Raw genomic sequence first — 23,012 nt, forward strand, 5'->3', positions numbered from 1 at the left:
ACAGCCCTCTTGGTGTTAAGTAGTTACTGAAGCCCATAGACATCTACAACGTAAAGGCGCCACCCACCTTGAGATATAAGTTTTAAGGTCTCAGTATAGTTACAACGGCTGCCCCGCCCTTTAAAACCGAAACGCATTACTGCTTCACGGCAGAATTGGGCAGGCTGGTGGTACCCACCCGTGCGGACTCACAAGAGGTCATACCACCAGTAAGTTACTTCACTTAGTTTCAGAGTGTGGAATAAGTATAGAGCGGTACGGTTCATCGTTGACCAAGATTCACTTATAAGACATCATCCGAATATCCAATCAGCAGCCTTTGTCCAAGCACTAGGAACCTACATTACTTGGTACCAGATGGGAAATAAGCTCGACTGCCCGCCTATTTCTGCCGCGATATAAACTTAAATACGTAAAGTATTACAAACGCCAAAGTATTATTATTATTATTATTATTAATTCTTTATTTCAGTTTTGTTTTTTAAAACCATAACATTTTGTTAGTAGTAATTACTTATATCTATGTTAGTGACTTAAAAAATCTAACACATAACTCTCATTATATATATACATTTTAAACCATTACATTTTTTATTTTATTTTTTTCTCCTTCCAAATGCCTACTGCAAAGGCTATTGATCAGCAGTCCCTCGATCTTGCTCGATATGATTCTCAAAAGACTGTTGCCACTGTCACGAACTCGACGCAATAACGATGCACTTCTCTTCCGCATTATTGCAAAGAAGTCATCGGTGTGAGATGTCGCAAACATTGTGGATGCACTGCAAAAGCGCGGCAGTGACAACATCATCCTAAACGCATTATTATATTGAACGCGTAGGGCATTGTAAGCTCTCCGCGTGTATGTGGTCCACAGACTACTGGCGTAAAAATTCTGGCAATAAGCTTTAAAAATTGTAAGTTTAACATAGCTATCGCAACCAGTAAATCTGCGGGCCAGCATATTGCATCTTACTATCAACGCCCTACGCTCCCTATCTATATCACAATCATCCGTACCATCCTCTGTTACCCAGTGACCGAGGTACTTGAAGCGCTTGACTTGTGTAAGCGTTGCGCCCGCTAGCCAGATTGGAGGTACGTTCTCGTAAGTTTTGTTCTGCGCTTTGAACACTAGCAGTTCACTCTTCTTGGCATTGTACCTCAGCCCGTGGGACTCAGCATAGTTCTCACAAATTTTTAAAAGTTTCCTGAGAGCACTCATAGATGGGCTCAGCAATACCATATCGTCTGCATAACTAATATTGTTAAAAGAAACTCCATCGATCATGCAGCCGACACCCGCACTACTGAGCTCATCGATGAGCTTATTCATGTATATGCTAAATAGCAAAGGTGAGGTTAGACCCCCCTGCCTCACACCACATTCTAAACGGTACGCATCAGAGTGCGCACCGGCCCATCTCACACTATTATTTTGATTGCCATACCAATACTGAAAAATTTTAATTAATTCAGGCGGCAGCTTTACTTCCCTAGCTAACTTATTCCATAGTAAATCATATCGAACAAGATCAAAAGCCCTGGACAGATCCAGGAAACATGCGTACACAGGCGTCTTCCTCCCAGTATAATACTGCACAGTACTCTTAAGTGTCATTATCGCAGTATCAGTCGATAACCCATTCCTAAAACCAAACTGCCTATCATTAAGATGCACTTGTTTATTTAGGCAACTATTTAGTAAGCTATCGAAAATTTTAGCTGCAATTGTGGCCAAAGAAATCGGCCTGTAGTTATTGATGTTTGACAGATCACCTGTTTTGTTCTTAGGAATGGGCGTGACTATAGTCTTCATCATTTCCGCCGGGAGATAAGAATGACTTAAACATAAGTTAAACAATAAAGCCAAAATTCTAGGTAGGTGAACACCCGCGTTTTGTACATGTTCAATACTAAGGTTATCATGTCCTGGAGACTTACCCCTAGCCATATTTTTGACTACCGCAGCAATGTCACGGGCTGAGAAACGCACCTCAGGGCCACTGACGTCATAACAATGCGCTCGAGTAGATGGATCTAACGGTGATGAGATTTTAAAATGTTCTAAAAACTGATTGGCAATATCTACCGGCTCTTTTTTCCCTTCAACATTCGACGGAAGACTCGATCTAGGACTCAACCTATTTACTTCCCTCCAAAAGCTTCCGAAGCTACCATTTACATGATGGGACGCGATTATGTCCATCTTAATCTTACGCTCGTTGTTTTGACACCACTTTAACTTTGCTTTGAAAGCTTTCCGAGATTCACACATTTGCGTGTAAGTCATGCCAGAACTGGGCTTACCATTTTGTAGCCACAGCAGAAACCTATATCGAGCCTCCGCGTGAGCTTCCTTTACGTACTTATTCCATCCCGTGACATGATTGCGCTTCCCACTAGTCCCGCGACAGCAGGTCGCCACAGCTGACTCACTTAAAATACGTATCACAGATTTATATAATTTATCAATATGAAGTCTATGTTCTACGTTCTCACACATCTTATCACCGCACTCCCGAAAAACAATAGGGAAGTCAATGTCTCTTAATTTACTATGACACAGTTTTTGATACTTATCAATATGAAAGGAATCCCGAATACCCCACAAAACCCTATTTACCTCGTGTTTTATATTTGTAATTTTAGGTTCTAACACTGTTATATTACATGTCATCTCCAAAGGTAAGTGATCTGACCAAAAAACATCATACTTTATATTTACATCAACAACAGCCTGCATAGCAGCCTTCGTGAGCACGCAGTGATCCAACCATCTACGACAGTCATGATGAGCATCACTTATATATGTGTATGTGTCCGAATTTATTCCTAGTCTTTCTATATCTGCACATAGCCACTGTTGTTCGTCACAGAAACTCAGCAGTTCATTACAAAAACGCTCACCTGGATGTGAATTGAAATCTCCCAACATGTAAACACTTTCAAGGTTATGGCTTTCAATAATAGTACATATTTCACTAAGACACTCAGTAAACTCATTTAAATTATCTGCTGAGTCTGTCGGCATATAAACTGAAAATACTAAAAACGCACGTTCCGCCACCATAAACTTTGCCGCCGTCATACGTACATTATTGCAATCGATTACTGATACCGATGTAAACAAACTTTTCCTCCACAACAACGCGACACCGCCGTACGGCCTCCCGTGTAGCACTTCAGTGGACGTATTTACAGCTGATTTGCCGGTGAATGCAAACTCCTCGTCTATTGTTCCTAAGAAAGTAATATCATGCGGAAGTAGCCACGTCTCTTGGAGTGCAATGATATCAGCAGATTTACATAATGACTTGACACAATCAATAGATCTATGGATAGATCTACAATTAAAACTCACAAAATGCAATAGATAGTTAGCTTTGTATATCATGTTGAGTGGTAGATAAACTCGTTCGTTCGTTAATTCTATTTCTAAAATTAATAAACTTTCTAAACTTTACACCCTCTGGCCAAAGATTGTCATTCAAGAAAACTGTCAACTTATTATGTGGAACAAAAATCTTGTAGGCATTATATTCTTTTTCTCGTTTCATATCGACTTTTTCTATCTTCACAGACACCTGCGTTTTGTGCAGTATGTAACTAGCTATATCATTCATTACCACACTTTTGTCCACATTATTGATAAATAAGGGTACCAAAAATGAAAAGAAAAAAATGAAAATAAGGAAAATGTCCAACATTTTTAATACAATTTTCGTGGTACGTAAAACGTACAAGCCCTACAACTAATTATGTCAAACTCGCGAAAACAGAAGAAAGTTTTATATCAACATTAAACAACGAAGCAGACTTCTGTCTTTCTTCTGTACTATCACAACCTGGGCAGCAGCGTCCAGAGTGCTGTCCATGGACTATTACAACTATTTAATATAAGACGGGCCATGACATCATAGCCATCGTTAATGTAACTAGTTTTATTTAACCAACTAATGTACCTACAGCAATGACGTCACAGCTTATGTACATATTTAGTGAGTATTTATATAATGTTCAGTTAGATACACGTAGAGTATGAAAACACTGAATAACATGTTTGTGGTTCCAACGGTGATCCGTGTTTGCTTGAAGCGAACACTATCGCCTTACGAAGGATAATAATTCCGTGACTTCCACATTTGAAGAGACGTCTTCGGTAATACGTCCGCATTTTTTCTTTGACGTCAAAATTCCGACTGGATATTCCTCGTCATCGGAACCATAAGAATTGTATATTTGTGGAATCTATATGTAAAGAAAAATCTCTTTGGTTTTAAATAGAATAATTCAAACTTATATATATTGAAGTCGTCGTGGCCTAAAAGATAAGACGTCCGGTGCGTTCGTGTTGAACCGATGCACCGCTGTTCGAATCTCGCAGGCGGGTACCAATTTTTCTATTGAAATACGTACTCAACAAATGTTCACGATTGACTTCCACGGTGAAGGAATAACATCGTGCAATAAAAGTGAAACCCGCAAAATTATAATTTGCGTAATTACTGGTGGTAGGACCTGTTGTGAGTCCGCGCGGGTAGGTACCACCGCCCTGCCTATTTCTGCCGTGAAGCAGTAATGCGTTTCGGTTTGAAGGGTGGGGCAGCCGTTGTAACTATACTGAGACCTTACAACTTATATCTTAAGGTGGGTGGCGCATTTACGTTGTAGATGTCTATGGGCTCCAGTAACCACTTAACACCAGGTGGGCTGTGAGCTCGTCCAACCATCTAAGCAATAAAAAAAAAAAAAAAAACGCGCACATCCCTATTTGTTCTCCTCGTGGCCCTCAGACACAGCCCACTGAGTTTCTCGCCGGATCTTCTCAGTGGGTCGCGTTTCCGATCCGGTGGTAGATTCTGCGAAGCACTGCTCTTGCTAGGGTTCGTGTTAGCAAGTCGTCAGGTTTAAGCCTCGTGAGCTCAACTACTAGTTAAGGCTACGCTGATATAGCCTCTCAAGTGCTTAGGTAGGAAAAAAAAAACTCCTCGTGGTTCTTGGAGGGGCATGCATGCGGGGGAGCGGCAGGGCCGGCCGACCACGAAGTTTCGAGAAAGGAGTAATTTTTTTTTCTTTTCTTTTTCCTACCTATTCTGATAGCCTTCGGAGGCAATTTCATCTTCTCCTTGACGTGTAGGTGAGCTCGCGGGGCTCTAACCAGAGTGCTGCTAACACTGGCCCTAGCAAGAGCAGTGCTTCGCAGAATCTACAACCGGGTCGGAAACGCGACCCACTGAGGAGATCCGGCGAGAAACTCGTGGGCTGTGTCTGTGGGTTAATTCGCTCGTCGATCCCTTCGTCGCAAGCGACGGGTTCGGCGAGGAAGGTGACAGTTTTAGTGGTACTTAAAAGCACCGTTAGCGGATTGGGAGGATCCGTAATGACGTGTTTAGGGTGACGTCGACTGTTTACAATTCGGTCTACAGGATCGGGTATGAGGAATCACTATAGTCGATACCAATATCGAACTATACCTTACATCGACATAAAAAAAATTCAAAACTTAAACTGGGATAGTTTTAATTCGTTAAAAACTTACATAATATAATAATATTATTTAAAATATTTATTTGAATGTTGTTTTCGCATTTATGCTGCTTCCCCTATTTTTGTTGTAAAGCAGCAATGCCTTCCGGTTTCAAGGGTGGAACAGCCGTTATACTATAAAATGTAAATTTTGAGATAGGTACTTTAAAACGCTGGTATTCATGTGTCAAAGCTTCGGTAACCACCGGTTTTATTTTTAATTTTTAATAATTATTATTATATTATAATCCTTTGTATTAATTGTATGTATATTTACGGAGATATGTGTGTGTATATGTATGTGTACATATATGTATATGTATTTCACTGGAATGGTACACCGCGCGTAGTTCGTTTCCAAATGATTATTGTCCACCTGATGGTTGTCTGGAAGAGATCGCTCTTAGCGATAAGACCGCCCATTGTACTTTTTTGTTTTTAATGTATCGCACTGTTTACTTGTTTTTTGGTGTACAATAAAGAATACTCACTCTCTCTCTCTCTCTCTCTAACCACTTAAGATCTAGTTGGCTGTAGACTCGCTCACCAGATTGCAATAAAAATAAAAATACTACGACCATGAGGGTCAAAATGGCGGACAGAGAGCATTGACTGCAAAATAAAATACTGGTCTTCATCTGTTCATTTAAAAAATAATTGTAAATAGACATGCTTCAACAAAAACCGACTTCAAATAGAAAAAAAAGATATTCCAAAACAAATTAATATACACTAAAAACAATAATCATCGAAATCGGTTGATGTAATATTGAGTTATTCAGGTATTTGTCGCGCACGTATTTAATGCAAATTTAAGACTTACTATTTGGTTTTCTCATGGATACCATTATCAGATCTGGACTAAATCGGGACCACACGAGAAACGTCAGCTTTCTAATAAAAAAAGAATCACCAAAATCGATTCACCCAGTCAAAAGTTATGAGGTAACAAACTTAAAAAAAAAACAACATACTGTTGAATTGAGAAGCTCCTCCTTTATTGAAGTCCGTTAAAAAAGGGAAATAAAACCAACAAAAATACAATAACAATATATTCAAGAAGGATACAACAACACAGTAGGAACAATCAACAAATTTAATATTTGTACATATCAATAGGTAATCCTACTTAGCACTTGATGTGTTGAATCTTTAGTTTCAGTTTCTAAGGGACGCTCAATCAGACATAATATTCTCTAAAGCCTTTGTGGGACATGAAATTATCGTCTAATCTCGGTAACGATAGTTTTTATTCTTATTAAATGTTTTAAATAGATAATCACTTACATGCATTGACATATAACGTTTATCTTCTCCACGATAACTTAAAGGATTGTAATCACTACATAGTATAAAACAAAGTCGCTTTCCCTGTCCCTATGTATGCTTAAATCTTTAAAACTACGCAACGGATTTTGATGCGGTTTTTTAATAGATAGAGTGATTGAAGAGGAAGGTTTATATGAATAATAACATCCATTAAATAGTGGAGAAATCAATAATACATTACAGTTTCCGAAGCGAAGCGAGGGCGGGACGCTAGTCTATTATAAAGTATTTGAATATATTAAACTTTTCAAATTACAAATCTTTGACCGAGGATTCTTCTTTAGGTTATGGATGTCGGAAACACGCATGCAATTTAAGAATGACTACACAATAAATAACGTGACTATCACCGAGAATCGAACCTGGACCACTGAAGTAGTATAAATAAAACAGGAAGAGGTCTGAGCGCAAATTTTACATTCGATCAAACTATCTACTCGTATAAGCCTTACAAACTGATAATTGTAATTGATGATTAGCGGAAACATCGGAAAATTGTAGGGAAAAAATCGTTGGAAACATGAATTATTATTTTTTATTGCCCTTGTAGGCAGACGTGCATACGGCCCACCTGATGGTGAGTGGTTACGGTCGCCCATGGACTTCAGCAATGCCAGGGGTAGAGCCAAGCCGCTGCCTACCGTTGAGTACTCTCCACAAGCCTCGTTTGAAGAAGGACAAGTCATAGCGCTCGGGAAACATCGTATTTGAGGTAATGGTAAACCTTCATCCAGTTCGCGGAGAATCTAATACTTTAGGATTACATATTGATAAGTACACAGAGTGACATTCATGTAACACAACCTAATTAGCAGCTAATTTAAATTACTAAAAATCACATCGAATTGTACATATTTTTGAATATCGCTCAGTGAATCATTATTTTCCATCCGAAGTTTATGTGAACGCTGTTTTCAATATAATTCATGTACATTATCAGACATGGACTCGATAAATGCTTCTTATTGTTTTAATTTCGATTTTTGCCGTGCCCACTGGCGTGCAATTAGAGAGGCCTATCATACCTTTTGACACACAACTGATTTTACCCGGCTACGCCTTACTGCAAACTGGCAGCAAAATACTAAAAATTTTCCTCCATATTCTTGTGTCATTTTTGGATAAACACATCCAATTGTACGATGAGCCATTTTTAATTGTACTAATTAAGTTAATCTAAACGCATCATCGTCCGCCCACCGAAGTGCGGTCATCACTGAAATATACATACATAAATATGGAGTTCTATGGAGTTCAAAATTTAGTGAACCTAGAAATTCCGTGTTTGAATATTCATTTTTAATGAAAGCCTGAATCGAGCAAAACTCGTTTTCTTAACCTTTGACCTTGAATAAAAACAATTCTATACACGGGAATGCAATGGCGGATCCAGGGGGGGGGGGTCATGGGGGTCATGACCACCCCCTGAGCTGGTTCCAGGACTTAGGTGGACCACTAATTGAATATAATGATTTTATTTATATATTTTGTCACCATACAGATTTTATGTAACTACATACCTTCAATATTTAATTAATTTAATATAATATAATAACTTTGTATAATGGCAAACGTTTCGGAATGAACTCATCTAAATTTGACTATGTGACCCCCTCCTGGTGCCAAAGCTGGATCCGCCCTTGCGGGAATGATGGGGAACTTTTAAATATTATTTATAATTATGTTTCGAACAATTTTACTGATTTTCAGCTTGTTGGAATTTTATGTACCTTCGCTCTCATTTTTTGGTCTAAATTGATCGGACTAATAGTATCATTGAAACATACTTAAGATTACCAAAACCAATCAAATAAAAAAGATACATTTATTAAAAATAATTATCAGTTACATAAATACATTTAAGTATTACAATGAGTACATTTAAAATATTCCATTCAACTGATACTCATTTTGTACCAACCATTATTATTATTTTTATTGTTATTTAGTCCGCAAGTGAACCATGGTACAATGGTTCAAGTACCGACAGTCATAACGGTCTGTTATTATATAGTTTAAATAATGCCGGTGGGCTAGGTCGCAGAACACACCGAGCTTTTGTATGTACATACACATATGTGGGTTTGTACAAGTTATTAAAAACAAATAATCACTGAACGATATTTTCGATTGAGCAATAATTATACATAAAAATAAAATCGTAGTCCAAAATAGTTTTGTAGTTAGTTTAGTAGCAAACATTACTTGTAACACTAACAGATAAATAGTTTTACAAATGAATAATGCAAGTTGTACTTATTGGGTTATTCGGGAGAGATCTGTTTGATTTCGAACAAAATTATTATAAACAGTATGATCGTATATCACAATTGAGCGAGTAATTAGAAACTAATGTTTATTCGAAGCTATTGGATCGAGCGGAAAATTTTGAAAAATTAATAATCGGGAAAATTTTCATCACACTAAGTATAAATAAATCTATCATCATCATTCATCATTATCCTGCCCTTCTCCCAGTCACCTGGGGTCGGCGCAACATGTTTTCCCCTTCCATACTCTTCTATCATATACAATTTCTTCGCTCACTCCCCTCCTACCCATATCGTCTTTCACACAATCCATCCATTTCTTCTTAGGTCTACCTCTTCCTCTAAATCCTTCCACATTCATAGTTAACACTCTCTTAACAACCTCATTTTCATTCCGTCTCATCACATGTCCATACCATCCCAAACGTGCACTCCTCAGCTTCTCTGTCACAGGTGCCACTTTCAATAAAAATATATAAATAAATATATCTAATATCTATCTATCTATCTAATATCTAGTATAAATAAATCTATATCTGACATATATAACATTTCCTAATCAGCCCAGTATTGTACAGCTAACTTCAAATTACCCACACAATTCTGTTACGTCATTCTGTGAAATTTAAAATACAAAGTTTAGCGAAATTCGACAGACCTCTCCGAACAACTTCTATATATATATATATATATATTTTTTTTAATAAATAGAATTAATTTTATTTATAACAATAACAATTTAAGACAGTGCTTAAAAAATCGCTAATTTATTTCCTGGAGTTGTTTGTACTAAATTTATTTCCTGGATTTGTTTGTACTAACTATTATTTTCGTATTGTCAGATTCATATTATAGCTTTAGTTTTAAATATTGAATTTAAACATAACTATAATAGTAGTTTGTAACAAAAAATTTAGCATTGAAATTTATTACTTTACTTTTATTACTTTTGTGTGTTTTTAAAAAATCTCATCTTAAAGGTATGATTCCGATACTAACGGCAGATTGCAGCGTTACTAATGTCTGCTGCAGTCCGTATAAGACACTATGAATTCGTGTTTAAAAATTCTTATGAAATTAATGTCAAGTACGGCGATACTGTCGCTCGGATTCCTACAAACTGATGCAAACTATTACGGTTCGCCGCCGGTCTCGGAATCACACCTTAAAAACAAATGATCTTCCCATTTAAAAATGTTTATTAAAATTATGAAAAATTTTAAAAATTTAAATTTAAATTTTTTTTAAGTAAAAATTAAATTTAAATATTTTAAATTCCGACCGTCGGAATACCGACGATTAGCACAGTTTGATTATAGGTATTAGGTATTAACCTGTACGACCGTGCGTTAGCGCTCTCATGCACATAAGTTAATAACATTTATAAATAACCATTTAAAAATTATTTTGTTGCGAAATTTAACATTGATTTTTGTAATTTTTTTTAAGTTAGAAGATTCTTATTAAACATCATTTAGCAACTTCTGTAAAATGTGTGAAAATAAGCTCAGAATACTGAAAGGGTTAAAAACCTAGCTTGTTTTTTTGGTACACGTTTAGTGTCTTAATCTAGTCGGATTTTTGGATGCATTTAATATTAGACATTTATTTTTATCGTGCGATTATAGTGACGTACTGAATAATATAGTATCAATAACCAGAATTATCACTATCACTAGTATTCGGGAGCCACCGTACACAGATTCATCTTACAGCACACAGAAGAGGTAGTTTCGGAAATACTTATTAATCTCTAAATACAATTTACTTATTAATTCGATTAAAGAAAGAAAAAAAACATCTTATTATTTTATTCATAAGAAACATTAGTTTAGAAGGTTCTATTAACGATAATATTATAATCAACACCCATTTATTTCATAAGAGGTAATTTCAAGTCGTAAATTTTATGTTTTCAGTAATACACACACATGCACAACTTATGTACTAATGAGGCAATTAATCACAAGTTTAGGAAGGAAGACGATTTACAGAGAGAGAAAAAAAACGTATAATAAATATTACATTAATCTTTAATTTTGTGTCAGAAGCAAAAAGTCCGGTTACTCTATCATCACTTGCCGAAATATTTTGAGAAATGCTTAAATATCGTATAGTTGCAGCCGCAATTAGTGACGATGAGAGCCATCTATTGGCTGATAGCGGCACTGTCAAATAGTGAAATCCAGCCTTTCCCAAATACGAGCGCTAACGCCCCTTTTTGGGCGCTGCAGGCTTAAAGGGGGCGGATAATTACGATGTCTGTTTACAATGTAAATTGTTTAAATGTATACATATATATAAATGTATACATCGTACTGTAATTAACGCCATCTAGTAGGGTGCGGACGAACATTCAGAAGACGATGGAGAACTCATTAGAGATAGTATTCACGTCGATTAGGACGAAGAGTTCAACATGCAACGTAGCCCATAGACACAGCCCAGTTTCTCGCCGGATCTTCTCAGTGGGTTGTGATTCCGATCCAGTGATAGTGCTTTTTTGCCTACCTATGCTGATAGCCTTGACAGGCCATATCAGCGTTACTCTATCGTGTAGGTGAGCTCTCGGGGCTCAAACCGGAGGTGTGGCTAACATCTACCACCGGATCGGAAACGCAACCCACAGAGACAATCCGTCGAGAAACTCAGTGGGCTTAGATTCTGCGAAGCACTGCTCTTGCTAGGATTTGTGTTAACCAATTCTCTCAGTTTGAGCCCCATGAGACCACCCATTCGTCTAAGCGTAGTTGGGATAGCCCCCTAGGCTAATAACGATTAGATAGGGGGAAAATATGTAGGATGGCATATCTTGTTTTATTTTTATTTTTTGTTAAAATACGATAATAATAAAAAAAAACAGAAGGTTTATGTAGATACGTATTTAAAGAACTCAAGCTACATATTATATTTGAAACAATAAGCGCCTTTTGTATTTAGCTTAGAGCGATCTGTTTTGGGAACTTTACAGCGATAAGGCAATTTCATTTTTATTACGCAAAAAACCACCGAGCCTACATCTAAGCAATAAATAATTAGGTTTTTAATTAATTTGGTAGTAGACTAAGCTCACTTCGTACAATCCAAATTCGTGTGATTGAATTCATGTACATCTCAAAATAAAACGGGCTTATGCTCACTTTTATGCTAAAAGATTTAAAGCTTTATGTCCAAATGGCGCGATCGAATTTTCATTATTTTGATTGCACGACTGATTTGACCATTTGCTTCTGACAACAATATCGGCCTACGCAATACCTACAAGACAATAATGTAAGAGCGCCTCAGGCCCTTCGTACACAAGGCTACGCAAATATTCGATACTAATGTTGTCAACGACATTAGTATCAAGTCGCGAGTATCGAGTATTCGCGCGTAACGACGCGAGTTGCCTATTTAGTCACTATACCATTAATTTAACATCAGATATTACTTGTTGTATTGTTTATGGTATAGTGGATACGGATATCTGGTACGCTAGATAATGATCCTAGATCACAACAACAGCGTCGGCAATCCGGCTTACAACATCGGCTATCATAATAAAATGTACACAAAATTCATGTAAATACCTAAAACAAAAGCTTAATAAAAAGAATATACTGCCTAAAAGTGTTTTTTCATTACAAAACTATGTACTGACATGTTATATGTTATATTAACGGCCTTTCCTACGACTACGAAAAGCTTTTTCTGTTATTTCCTTTTTTGAGTATTCCTTTAATTTATAATTATATAAACAAGGATATTTTTCCACCTCAGAAATAAATGTAATATTAAAAAATTGCTCCACTATCTTGGAAATCGCCGAGACTTATGTAGCGAAGATCTCGACAGGCAGGTCGCGCGCGATTGGCACGACGCGAGTCGCGGGACGAATATCGGCGACGCGACTCGTATACGAACCTCAATGGATTTATTTCTATGGCGGTAGTCGCTTGGAGACTAAAATCGTCGAGTATCTAAGATTTGCGTAGCCTTGTGTACGAAGGGCCTTAGAGTGACAAAAGTTAAAAACGTGCGAGTCTAAATTCAAATGAAAAAAGACATCAAAATTTTGTTTTAATACTTAGTAATTATTTTATAAAATTTTCAAATAGCCCAATTTCAATGGCCAACAACGTTAATACTACCTTATCGATACTCGACCAAAATGTTATAATTAATCACAATCCAATTATAACGTAGGACTTTACTGACACATTATTACACTCAAATAACGCTTTTGATTGGTCTATAGTTTTAAATAGTTAGTTAAGTGCTGATAATGAGCACTCATGAGCAATTCCACGACGGTTATGAGCAGCAAATATCCTATGGAATCGTGATTAATTACAATACTCAACGATATTACAACGCTAACATTAAATGATATAGAAAAGGACATAGAAAAGACTTACAGGCGATTTTATTCTCACTTTCGAATCACTTTACGTTATATCAGACGCGACGACCTCACCCTGGAGACCTCAACAATTTATGAACATATGTATATGTAATATATGTATATAATGATTCAACCATTATAACGGAAATTTTTCGTCACAAGCACGAGTTTTCTACTAAAACATACCTATTTTGTACTTTTTGAGAAAATCTTCGAATATTCACTGATCTCTTTTGCGGAATAATGTCTCATCTTTTTTTTGTTTGGAATTTACAAATGCATCTACATTTCGTTATCACCCGGAAATACTTTCGAAATATTTTTCGACTTTACTATGCTAAATGACAGAATATTATAAGATATTAAATTAAAATTTTATATTAAACTTTTTTTATCATTATAACCTTAATTTACAAAAAAAAAACTAACCTATCGAAATAACATCGATTTAAAAAAGAAATCGAACGCGCATCATTTTGACTCGATCACGAAATACCAAATATTTACAATAGTTTTTTTTTTTTTATAACGTCCGTATTTAGCGAATATCTTTTAAAATCAATAACATTTTAAATGACTACTTACAAACTTAAGACGTGTTGAGGGGCGTTAAGAACGAGATTTGAAGAATTCTTAAAAACTAACCTCAAAGTTACTCGTAATTTGAAGCGTGACAGTTGAACGGGGAATGTGTGTGTAAAGATATAAAAGCAGTCGAAATGTTTTGTAACAACCATCGTTAACAATCAACAACCATATTGATAAATTACGAAAACCATGGTCACATCTTCATGGCGAACTATTTATACATAATATTATTATAAACAACGTTTAGTCTTGTAGAAGTCTTATGGATTATGACAAGATTGATATACAACCCACAGGGTATAAACACGCTGAGAGCGTTTTGTAAACATGTATTATATACAAAAGGTTTTTTTAATGCTTTTTCTTTTTTTTTTTGACTTTAACGCATCGATATCTTACCACGTAATAAATTTATGTTTTCACAAGGAGCATTGACGTTTTTGTATTATTATTACTTTTTTTTTTTGAGATTTTTTAACAATTTGATATGTAAAGGTGATATTTAAATGTACATTCATTTATAACTAATTGACGAAGAACATTTTTAAAAAATATATTTTTTGTTGTTACTTGTAGTAGGTAGGTACGTGATTTTTTTTTTATGACAAGAATCGTGACCAGTAAAGTCATTTATCTGTTTTAGTAATTTTTTAATTTTAATTTTTAATTAGAACACGCATATTTCATGCTCATAAGCGCTCACAAGCTCATAAAATAGTTTTCATATACATTTATTAATAATATGATAACTAACACTCCAAAGTTTTCGTTATTTTTTTTTATAGCAAGTTTATAATAAAATGTATTTACATTTATTTACCTATTTGTACCTAATACTATATACATAGCTGAAATGTCAAAAATTCATTTCAATTTTTTTTTTGCAACACGTTACTAAAGAATTTTGTCTATATAGTTTTTAATCAGTAATTTAGTTTTAATTTTTAAATGACATTCCAACAATCTTAGGCCATAATGTATGGTGGTTTTGAAAGTTTTGATGTCTGCCATTATTCTTATTTTGAGTTAAGTTAAAAAACTTCTTATATTTTACAAACTTGACGTAAATTTAAATAGATTAAGTCTAGGACGTAGCAAAAAAATGGTGTGCATGCAGCTTGGTGCAAGTGAAAGAAGTGAAACTTCTAAATTGTATCTTTTCTCTCTAGCCGTAACGATCTGTCGTGAGTTAAATTTTACTCACGACGCGCCTAAAGAAGATTCACTTCAATAAAAAACACATTCGATACAACTTTGTTTTGAAATGCTAATTTTAAAATTGTTACACGTCAACAACAGTAATATTAGCAAAATTAGTTAGTTACTCTTTGTAATTAAATATACGATAACAGTATTTCCCGGATCATGGTTTTTGTTAGAATTATTTTATTCAAATCAGACTTGCAGTCAAAGAATAATGTTATAGTAAGTAATCTATGGCTGGCGTGGGTAATCTATGTATTCTATATCAACTGTCATTGCAAAAAAAATCGTTTATTTATGATTTATAGGGCAAAAGTAAGGAGCACCATCTCAGTGTATTAAAAATTGTCAATTAAGGTGGCGCCACAGTAGTAAGTGGAATGATTTTACAAACAGCGCTATAAGCACCACATTTCACTCTGTTTAAAACTGCTATATTCTATTTCCAGTTCCTACACTAGCGCTATTTCGGTAAGTCTTCAAACAATAGCTTGCTGTTGACAGGGGCATAGTTTTTCAACTTAGCCCCTATAGAAGATGGTACTCTTTTTTTTTTTAAGAGATTTTATGACCTGGTAACTAAGACCTTTAAGTCATGTCTTATTTTACTTTATTTTCTTAATTTTATGAAAAATGATAATATGGAGTGAAATGAAATGAAGATGATTAATTTGAGACATTAATCAACTGGGATGAAATTTAATGAAATGAGATGATATGGGATGAAATATAATCGCAGTAAAATGGTGGTCATTTACTGAGATTTTTTCAGTGGACTTTTTGGAGGAACCCGAGAAGTTACGTCCAGCAGCTTTGTTTCATTTTCCCACATTTGTGCACTTTCACAGATATTAAACAGTTAATAAACCACCATTATTACACATTTAAACCTGAAGAAACACTAAATAGACAAAATAAAACAAATCACACAACTTCACTCCTCGCGTTCCCGCCAAAAAGTCAGATGGTACTCTTTATCTCTACCCTCCATAGATTATGAGGAAATGTCTGTCTGTCTGCACAAACGTCAGATGTTTCACCATGAACTTATTTTAATACTAGGCTTATTTGAAAGCAGTTTTGATTGACGCGGCCTTAATCTGTAGTCAGGCAACTTGAGTCACACGTCCACTAAGAACAGTTTCAGAGAAGCGAGTTTTCATGTTGACTGTTTTGAATTCTTCATAGCTGTGTTATAATAATAACCTAAGGTACTAAAAGTAGGTGATTTTTCTTATATACGAAGAAGTGATACAGAAACGTTTTCGTGGTGCACTAAGAAACTGTGTGCTTAGTAGGATCTTTTTAACGTTCTCGATAGCGTAAAAGTTAACTCAAATTTTTATACAGTTGGAACAGCGCCTCTAGCGGAAAACCCAGGTAAACGTTAAAACGGTAAACTTTTACGCTATCGAGAACGTTAAAAAGCTCACACTATGCACACTGAAACGAGTCTCGTTCACAACTACGCACACTGTGGAGTGAGTGAACTCAAATATTTTACAAGCGTCATTATTTTCCCGCGCACTATTATCAAGCGTTTTTCATTTAGAAAAGTTGAACTAAGCGACTTTTTTCTGCACAAGAAGTTCAAATAATAAAATTTCACACAACGTCCGATTATTATGTGTTTATATTATTATTATTATGTGTCTATGTATAGACAGCGTATGCTAAGCCAAGCGCGCGTGCGGCTCAGCGCTCGTGCCGGAGCGGCGCCAGCGCGGCGAGCGAGGCGCGGCGCCGGCGCTAGGACGCGGGGGAGCTCAGCCCCGCGCCCGACCCGCGCGCCGCCCGCGGCTCCAGCTCCAGCGACAGCGTGTACTGCCGCTCCTCGGGGATGATCAGCGACCGCTCCAGCAGGAAGTCGCACACCTGCCACGGGACAACCAGCTCGCGTTTCGCCACCATGTCGACGTTACTCTTAGAGGTGTGACATTTCGTAGAGATGCGAACGGTATCGCGGCCGATCTCTTAACGGTAGACAGCGACTTGACTGTGTCTCTACCTTTGCTGCGGTCCATGGGCGACAGTAACCACTCACCATCAAGTAGGCCGTATGCTCCTCTGCCTTTTTTTATTGCTTAGATGTGTGGACGAGCTCACAGCCCACCTGGTGTTAAGTGGCTACTGGAGCCCATAGATATCTACGACGCAAGTGCGCCACCCACCTTGAGATATAAGTTCTAAGATCTCAGTATAGTTACAACGGCTGCCCCGCCCGTCAAACCGAAACGCATTACTACTTCACGGCAGAAATAGGCAGGGTGGTGGTACCCACCCGCGCGGACTCACAAGAGGTCCTACCACCAGTAAAAAATCAGTGTGACATTTTTCGCAGAGATGCGAACGGTATGACGGCCGATTTCTTAACGGTAGGCAGCGACCATTGCTGCGGTCCATGGGCGACGGTAACCACTCCAAGTGGGCCGTATGCTCATCTGCCTACAAGGGCAATAAAAAAAACATCGTATATCGAAATCGCAGTTTCATCAGTGCATCAATCGACTCTTACCTTTCAATTCATTTTTATTTCCTTGTTCTCATAGGCGAACTTTAGTTTTATCAATAAAAATATTAGAAGCATTTAATCCTAAAATTGTAGATAAGAAAACAAAAGTGATACTCTAACACACAAATAGAATCTAAATCTTGAGAGGCTGAACATTAATGACACAAAAATCGTACCTTTGGGATGTGTTCGATTTTGTATGGAGTTTGCTGGAAATTTCTTATTTCACGGATAACATGAGCAATCTGAAATCGCAAGTATAGATAAGACGTTAACCCACACTGAACTACCCTCGAAGTCGTCAGCGCTAAGGAAAACGCGTCGCAAAAACGTTAACACTGCCTTAAGGAATGAGCTCTCATATACAGGGCCGGATTAAAATTTAATGCCACTTCTGGGCACCGGAAAAAAATCCGCCCCAATACTGGAATTTTACCTAAACTTATAGTTTATATCATATATTTTATTTTTAAAAATTAAAATAACTAATTTATTGCGGAAACTTTATCGTATTATGTCATATATTCCAAAAACATATTTGTTTTTTTTTCTGACAATTATAAATTTTGACTAAGGGTGACTCATAATTATATTACTTTAAAAAAAGTAGATTAATTAAATCTTTAATTACAGAAAATGGAAAAATCGATTATTATTATAAATCTCTAAGGAAATAAATTGATTAAATCATTTTGATCATTAATTTTTACCATAAGTACCAGAATTATAATTCACAAATAATGGATGAATTGAATTTCTTGAATTATCAATTAAAAAGAAAATTATTAATTATTTGAAATCATTAATTTTATTGAGCAATCTTGATAAAACTAAAAAAAAAATTGTTACTTTCAAAATTTTTCCGCCCTTCAAAAAATTGCCGCCCTGGGCACTCGCCCCTACTGCCCCTAGTCTAAATCCACCACTGCTCATATAATAACAGAGCAGCCACTCACCATTCTCATTTTGGAGAAGTTGAGTAGACCGTCGGGAGTGTAGTTGGACGTGCCTTCGTCGATGAACGACAAGTCGGACAGGTACATGCCCAGGTAGGGGATGCAGGGGGGGTCGCACCTGGAAACGATATGCTCACGGGAGAATGAGTCCGCTTCAACGGTCTGTCATAATTATAAGTAGGCCTTTGTGTGTCTTCCCAAGCAAATCAACCCAACCACCAATAAATATAATGCTACATTGTTTTTTTGGTGGGTGGACGAGCTCACAGCCCACCTGGTGTTAAATGGTTACCGGAGCCATAGACGTAACAGCTGAAATGCCGCCATCTACCTTGAGATATAAGTTCTAAGGTCTCAGTATAGTTACAACGGCTGTCCTACCCTTTGAACCGAATCGCAATACTGCTTCGTGACAGAAATAGGCGGAGCGGTGGTACCTACCCGTGCGGACTCACAAGACACAATTCATACCATCAGTAGTTACGCAAATTATAATTATGTAGGCTTAATGATGTATTTAATCTTGCGTAATGAAAAGAATGTGATAATATCCGTACATATTATGTGAACTCACCTGTGCAAGGCGTCTCTTAGTATTCTGAAGCGGCACTCTGACGATATGATGGTCTGCATGCGCTCGATCGTGTGTCGGCTCTAGAAGTTCGAAGGTTATATTAAGGTTCAGTCAGCAACTTAATCCCTTAGTTCCCTAAACGACCCCCGGTGAGACTTACTCCTTACTGACTAATAATGGTTTTAACCGTCTTTTCTGGTGCGTTCTCAAGAGTGAAGGTCATATTAAGGCTCAGCCGGCAATGTAATCTGTTAGTGCCCTAAACGACCCCCGGTTGGGCTTATTCCTTACAAGCTGAACATATAGTTTTTAACCGCCTTTTCTAAAGCGTTCTCAGGAGTGAATTTAGTTTGCAAGAATGATATACTTTTTTTTGGCTCTGGTAGATAGATGAGGCTACTTGATGACGTCAACAAGGCCAGTTTATAAACGACTTACGGTTTTCGACACCTTGTCCCAGGTCTTCTTGAGTCGGTACACGGAGGTGTTGGACAGCGCCGCGCACACCTGAAGGACACCGTTGAAGTTGTGGAGGCAGCGCGCGATGTCCGCCACCGCCGCCCACTTCTCGATGGCCGCCACGCGACCTGCCGACGCACGGTACCGGCCGCTATGGAACTCATCCTAATGCAGGGTCAACGAACTCACCCGGTGCGAAGTCCGGAGACCATGGTCAGCGTGACATAGCACCGCCATCCACCATCCTTCACTGATGGTAGGACGTCTTGCGAGTCCGCACGGATAGGTACCACCACCCTGCCTAGTTCTGCCGTGAAGCAGTAATCCGTTTCGGTTTGAAAGGTAGGACAGCCGTTGTAACTGTACGAGACCTTAGAACCCAAATCTCAAGGTAGTTGGCGGCATTTACGCTGTAGATGTTTATGGGTTCCGATAACCACTTAACATCTGGTGGGCCGTGAGATTGTCTACCCATATAAGCAAAAAAATAAAAATAAACCTATAGGCATGTCAGTCTCAAATGTATTGCACAACGACTGTCCCATCGAGCCGGTAATGTCCAATGTTTTTTTTTTTTTTTTTTTTTTATTGCCTTTGTAGGCAGACGGGCATACGGCCCACCTGATGGTGAGTGGTTACCGTCGCCCATGGACTTCAGCAATGCCAGGGGCAGAGCCAAGCCGCTGACGCTGAATGTGACGTAAAGGCGTTGAGATGTCGACATGCAAGGACCACGATAGCTAAAATGGGGTACTTTAGCAATGCGAGGATCCTCGCCTTTGGGGAAATAGTCATGTAAGATTTACACGAGCACAAGACCTTACCCGCCAGAGTGTATTTCCTGAGTATTTCCGAAATAACCAGATTCGAGATGTGATTGAAGTGGGAGGTCATCATGAGGATGTGCGGCGCGCGCTCCGCCTTGTCCGCCTTCGTCCACGCCTGGCCGAGGAACTCCCTGCAGACAGCAATTAAAAAAGAACACAGTTTGTTCAGAAGTTCTCCGTGCAATAGTCAAATTGTTTCAACCAAAATAGGTTTCACATTAATTACTACATTCAAGACCGCTCACAGCCAATGATAGATTAATATCAGAATGTTGAATAGAAAATTGTAAATCAGGATTAGTTAGTATTGAACGAAACAATAGCTTAACACGCATATACCTAGTCAGGTCATAAATTCTGTCACATGTTTAATGTAAAATAATTGAAACAAGTTTATTCATTATGTAACCATTCATATACCAAAATGAACTTAACAAAACATAGATTCTTATGACACTAAAGTTTATTCAAAATTACCTCCGTGATTTTGAATACAGGCCTTCAATCTGCGCGGCCAGTCGTCTATCGCAGCACGAACGAGGTCCATGTCAATATCGGCGGCTGTCTTAATCAAGGATGTCTTGAGTGACTCCAAATTGGGATGAGGCTTTGAGCACGCCTTTTCCTCCAAGTGTTGCCATATCTTGTAATCTAACGGATTCAAATCTGGACTGGAGGAGGGCCAGTCTTCGTGCCGGATAAAGTCGATTTCACGCGCCGCCAGCCAGTCTTGTGTGCTCTTCGCTCTATGAGCTGGCGCCGAATCTTGTTGGAATACCCAGTGTCTGCTATTTAACATGGTATGAGAAACAGGTTCCACAAGGTTCGTCAGGACTGTATTTTGATACACAACTGCATTCGTTTTTACACCTTTCTCACAAAAATGTACCTCTGTTAAGCCCCAATAAGAAACTCCCAACCATACCATGAGCGAGGATGGAAAATGACCTCGTTGGACACGCGGAATACGGTTGCTCGCTTCTTCACTACTGTGTGCGTACACCTTATCATTTTGTTTGTTGTAGCTCTCTTCTACGGTAAAAAATTTTTCATCCGAAAAAAGAATTTCCCGATTTTTTTTTCCCGCGTACCGCTTCAACAAAGCGCGGCATCTCTTCAGTCTCAGGTCCATTAGACGAGCATTCAAACGATGTCCTGTTTTTCTTCGATATGCCCGAAGCCCTAAGTCTTCATTTAACACCCTTTTCACCGTGGTTCTGCTTAAGCCCATCTGAAGGGCCAACAGTTTCTGCTTACGTTTGGGATTTCTTTGAATTCGCGCCTTCACAGCTTTTATCACTGCTGGAGTCCTAACAGACCGAGGGCGACCACTTCTTGACCTGTCATCTACACTAGAGTCTTCATTGTATCGTTTGATGGTACGATAAACGAATCTTTTGGTTATATTCAAATTTTTCAGTATGTTAAAAATTTGAATTGGCGCGTAACCGCAACGATGCAACGCAATAACTGCAACACGGTCTTCTTTAAGCGTCCACTCCATATTTAAAAATGAGTAAAATTCTAAAAGTATACATTTTTATTTTCATGAACAATTCGAATTCAATAAACTTTTGTGTGGCCAGAATTCTAAAAGAAAAGTTTTTACTGTGTGACAATACTTATGACCTGACTAGTTATTAGATCTAAAAACGAATGAAATAATCATTGGTTCTCTAAGACCATTTCGATACTCACTCGCTGTTGATAGAGCTGAATATCTGGTAGTCGAGATAGGTCATTTGCTCTGCTATCTCCAGGGCTGATAGTGTTTCTACGCTCTCTTTGGTCGGAACCTGAAATAAGTCGGGCACTCCTCTCTCAGTCATTGTTCTATTGCAGTTCTAATCGCAGTCTTTATATCATTACAAGGGACTGATAGAAACACAATTTTCGACTTGCCACCATTGTAACTGCAATGAATTGGGCTATAATATTTAACAATATCGTGACGCCGGTAAGAGTAACGCCATCTATCGCCGAATAGTCGAACGAATGTCGAAGGATCTAGTAGCACCTAAAACGATCGAGAAGTACAACGCCATCTATTGTCAGATAGCGGAAATATAATACTAGAGATATGTGGAGTATTCTCGATAATTCTAGGGATGAGGTATCGACTATAAAAGCGTTGCAGAGATGCCACACAGTCAGTCAGTAATCGGAACTACTCGAAGCGAAACAGCGAACGGATCACCTGAAGCGAGCCGGAAGAAGCGAATTGAGAGTTTTAAAGTGTTAGTTGTGTGTTTTAAGTTTTGAATACAGTTTTTTACTTGAACTTTGGTGGAATTTTATTCATCCCCCACCCCAACGGGTAACAATATGTACCCTATAATATGTTATACGACTACATAGAATATTGTACCACTGCAGGG

At 37.7% G+C, this 23,012-nt stretch overlaps 1 protein-coding gene across 1 annotated transcript in view; it reads right to left on the reverse strand.

The window, feature by feature from the left end:
- Window positions 1-6,566: 6,566 nt before the first annotated feature.
- The window catches only part of LOC149500510 (ras-specific guanine nucleotide-releasing factor 1), a 72,330-nt gene continuing 55,884 nt past the window's right edge, over window positions 6,567-23,012 (reverse strand). The window contains exons 28-34 of the mRNA XM_089736238.1: window positions 22,333-22,430; window positions 20,632-20,765; window positions 19,787-19,935; window positions 19,349-19,428; window positions 18,775-18,892; window positions 17,995-18,063; window positions 6,567-17,181 (exon numbers count right to left, since the gene is read on the reverse strand). Of these exons, the coding sequence (XP_089592364.1) occupies window positions 17,056-17,181; window positions 17,995-18,063; window positions 18,775-18,892; window positions 19,349-19,428; window positions 19,787-19,935; window positions 20,632-20,765; window positions 22,333-22,430 (774 nt within the window). The 3' untranslated portion in view covers window positions 6,567-17,055. The remainder of the gene's footprint in view (window positions 17,182-17,994; window positions 18,064-18,774; window positions 18,893-19,348; window positions 19,429-19,786; window positions 19,936-20,631; window positions 20,766-22,332; window positions 22,431-23,012) is intronic.

Source organism: Bombyx mandarina, chromosome 21 (assembly GCF_030267445.1).
Source record: "Bombyx mandarina strain Sakado chromosome 21, ASM3026744v2".
NCBI classification, from domain to species: Eukaryota; Metazoa; Arthropoda; class Insecta; order Lepidoptera; family Bombycidae; genus Bombyx; species Bombyx mandarina.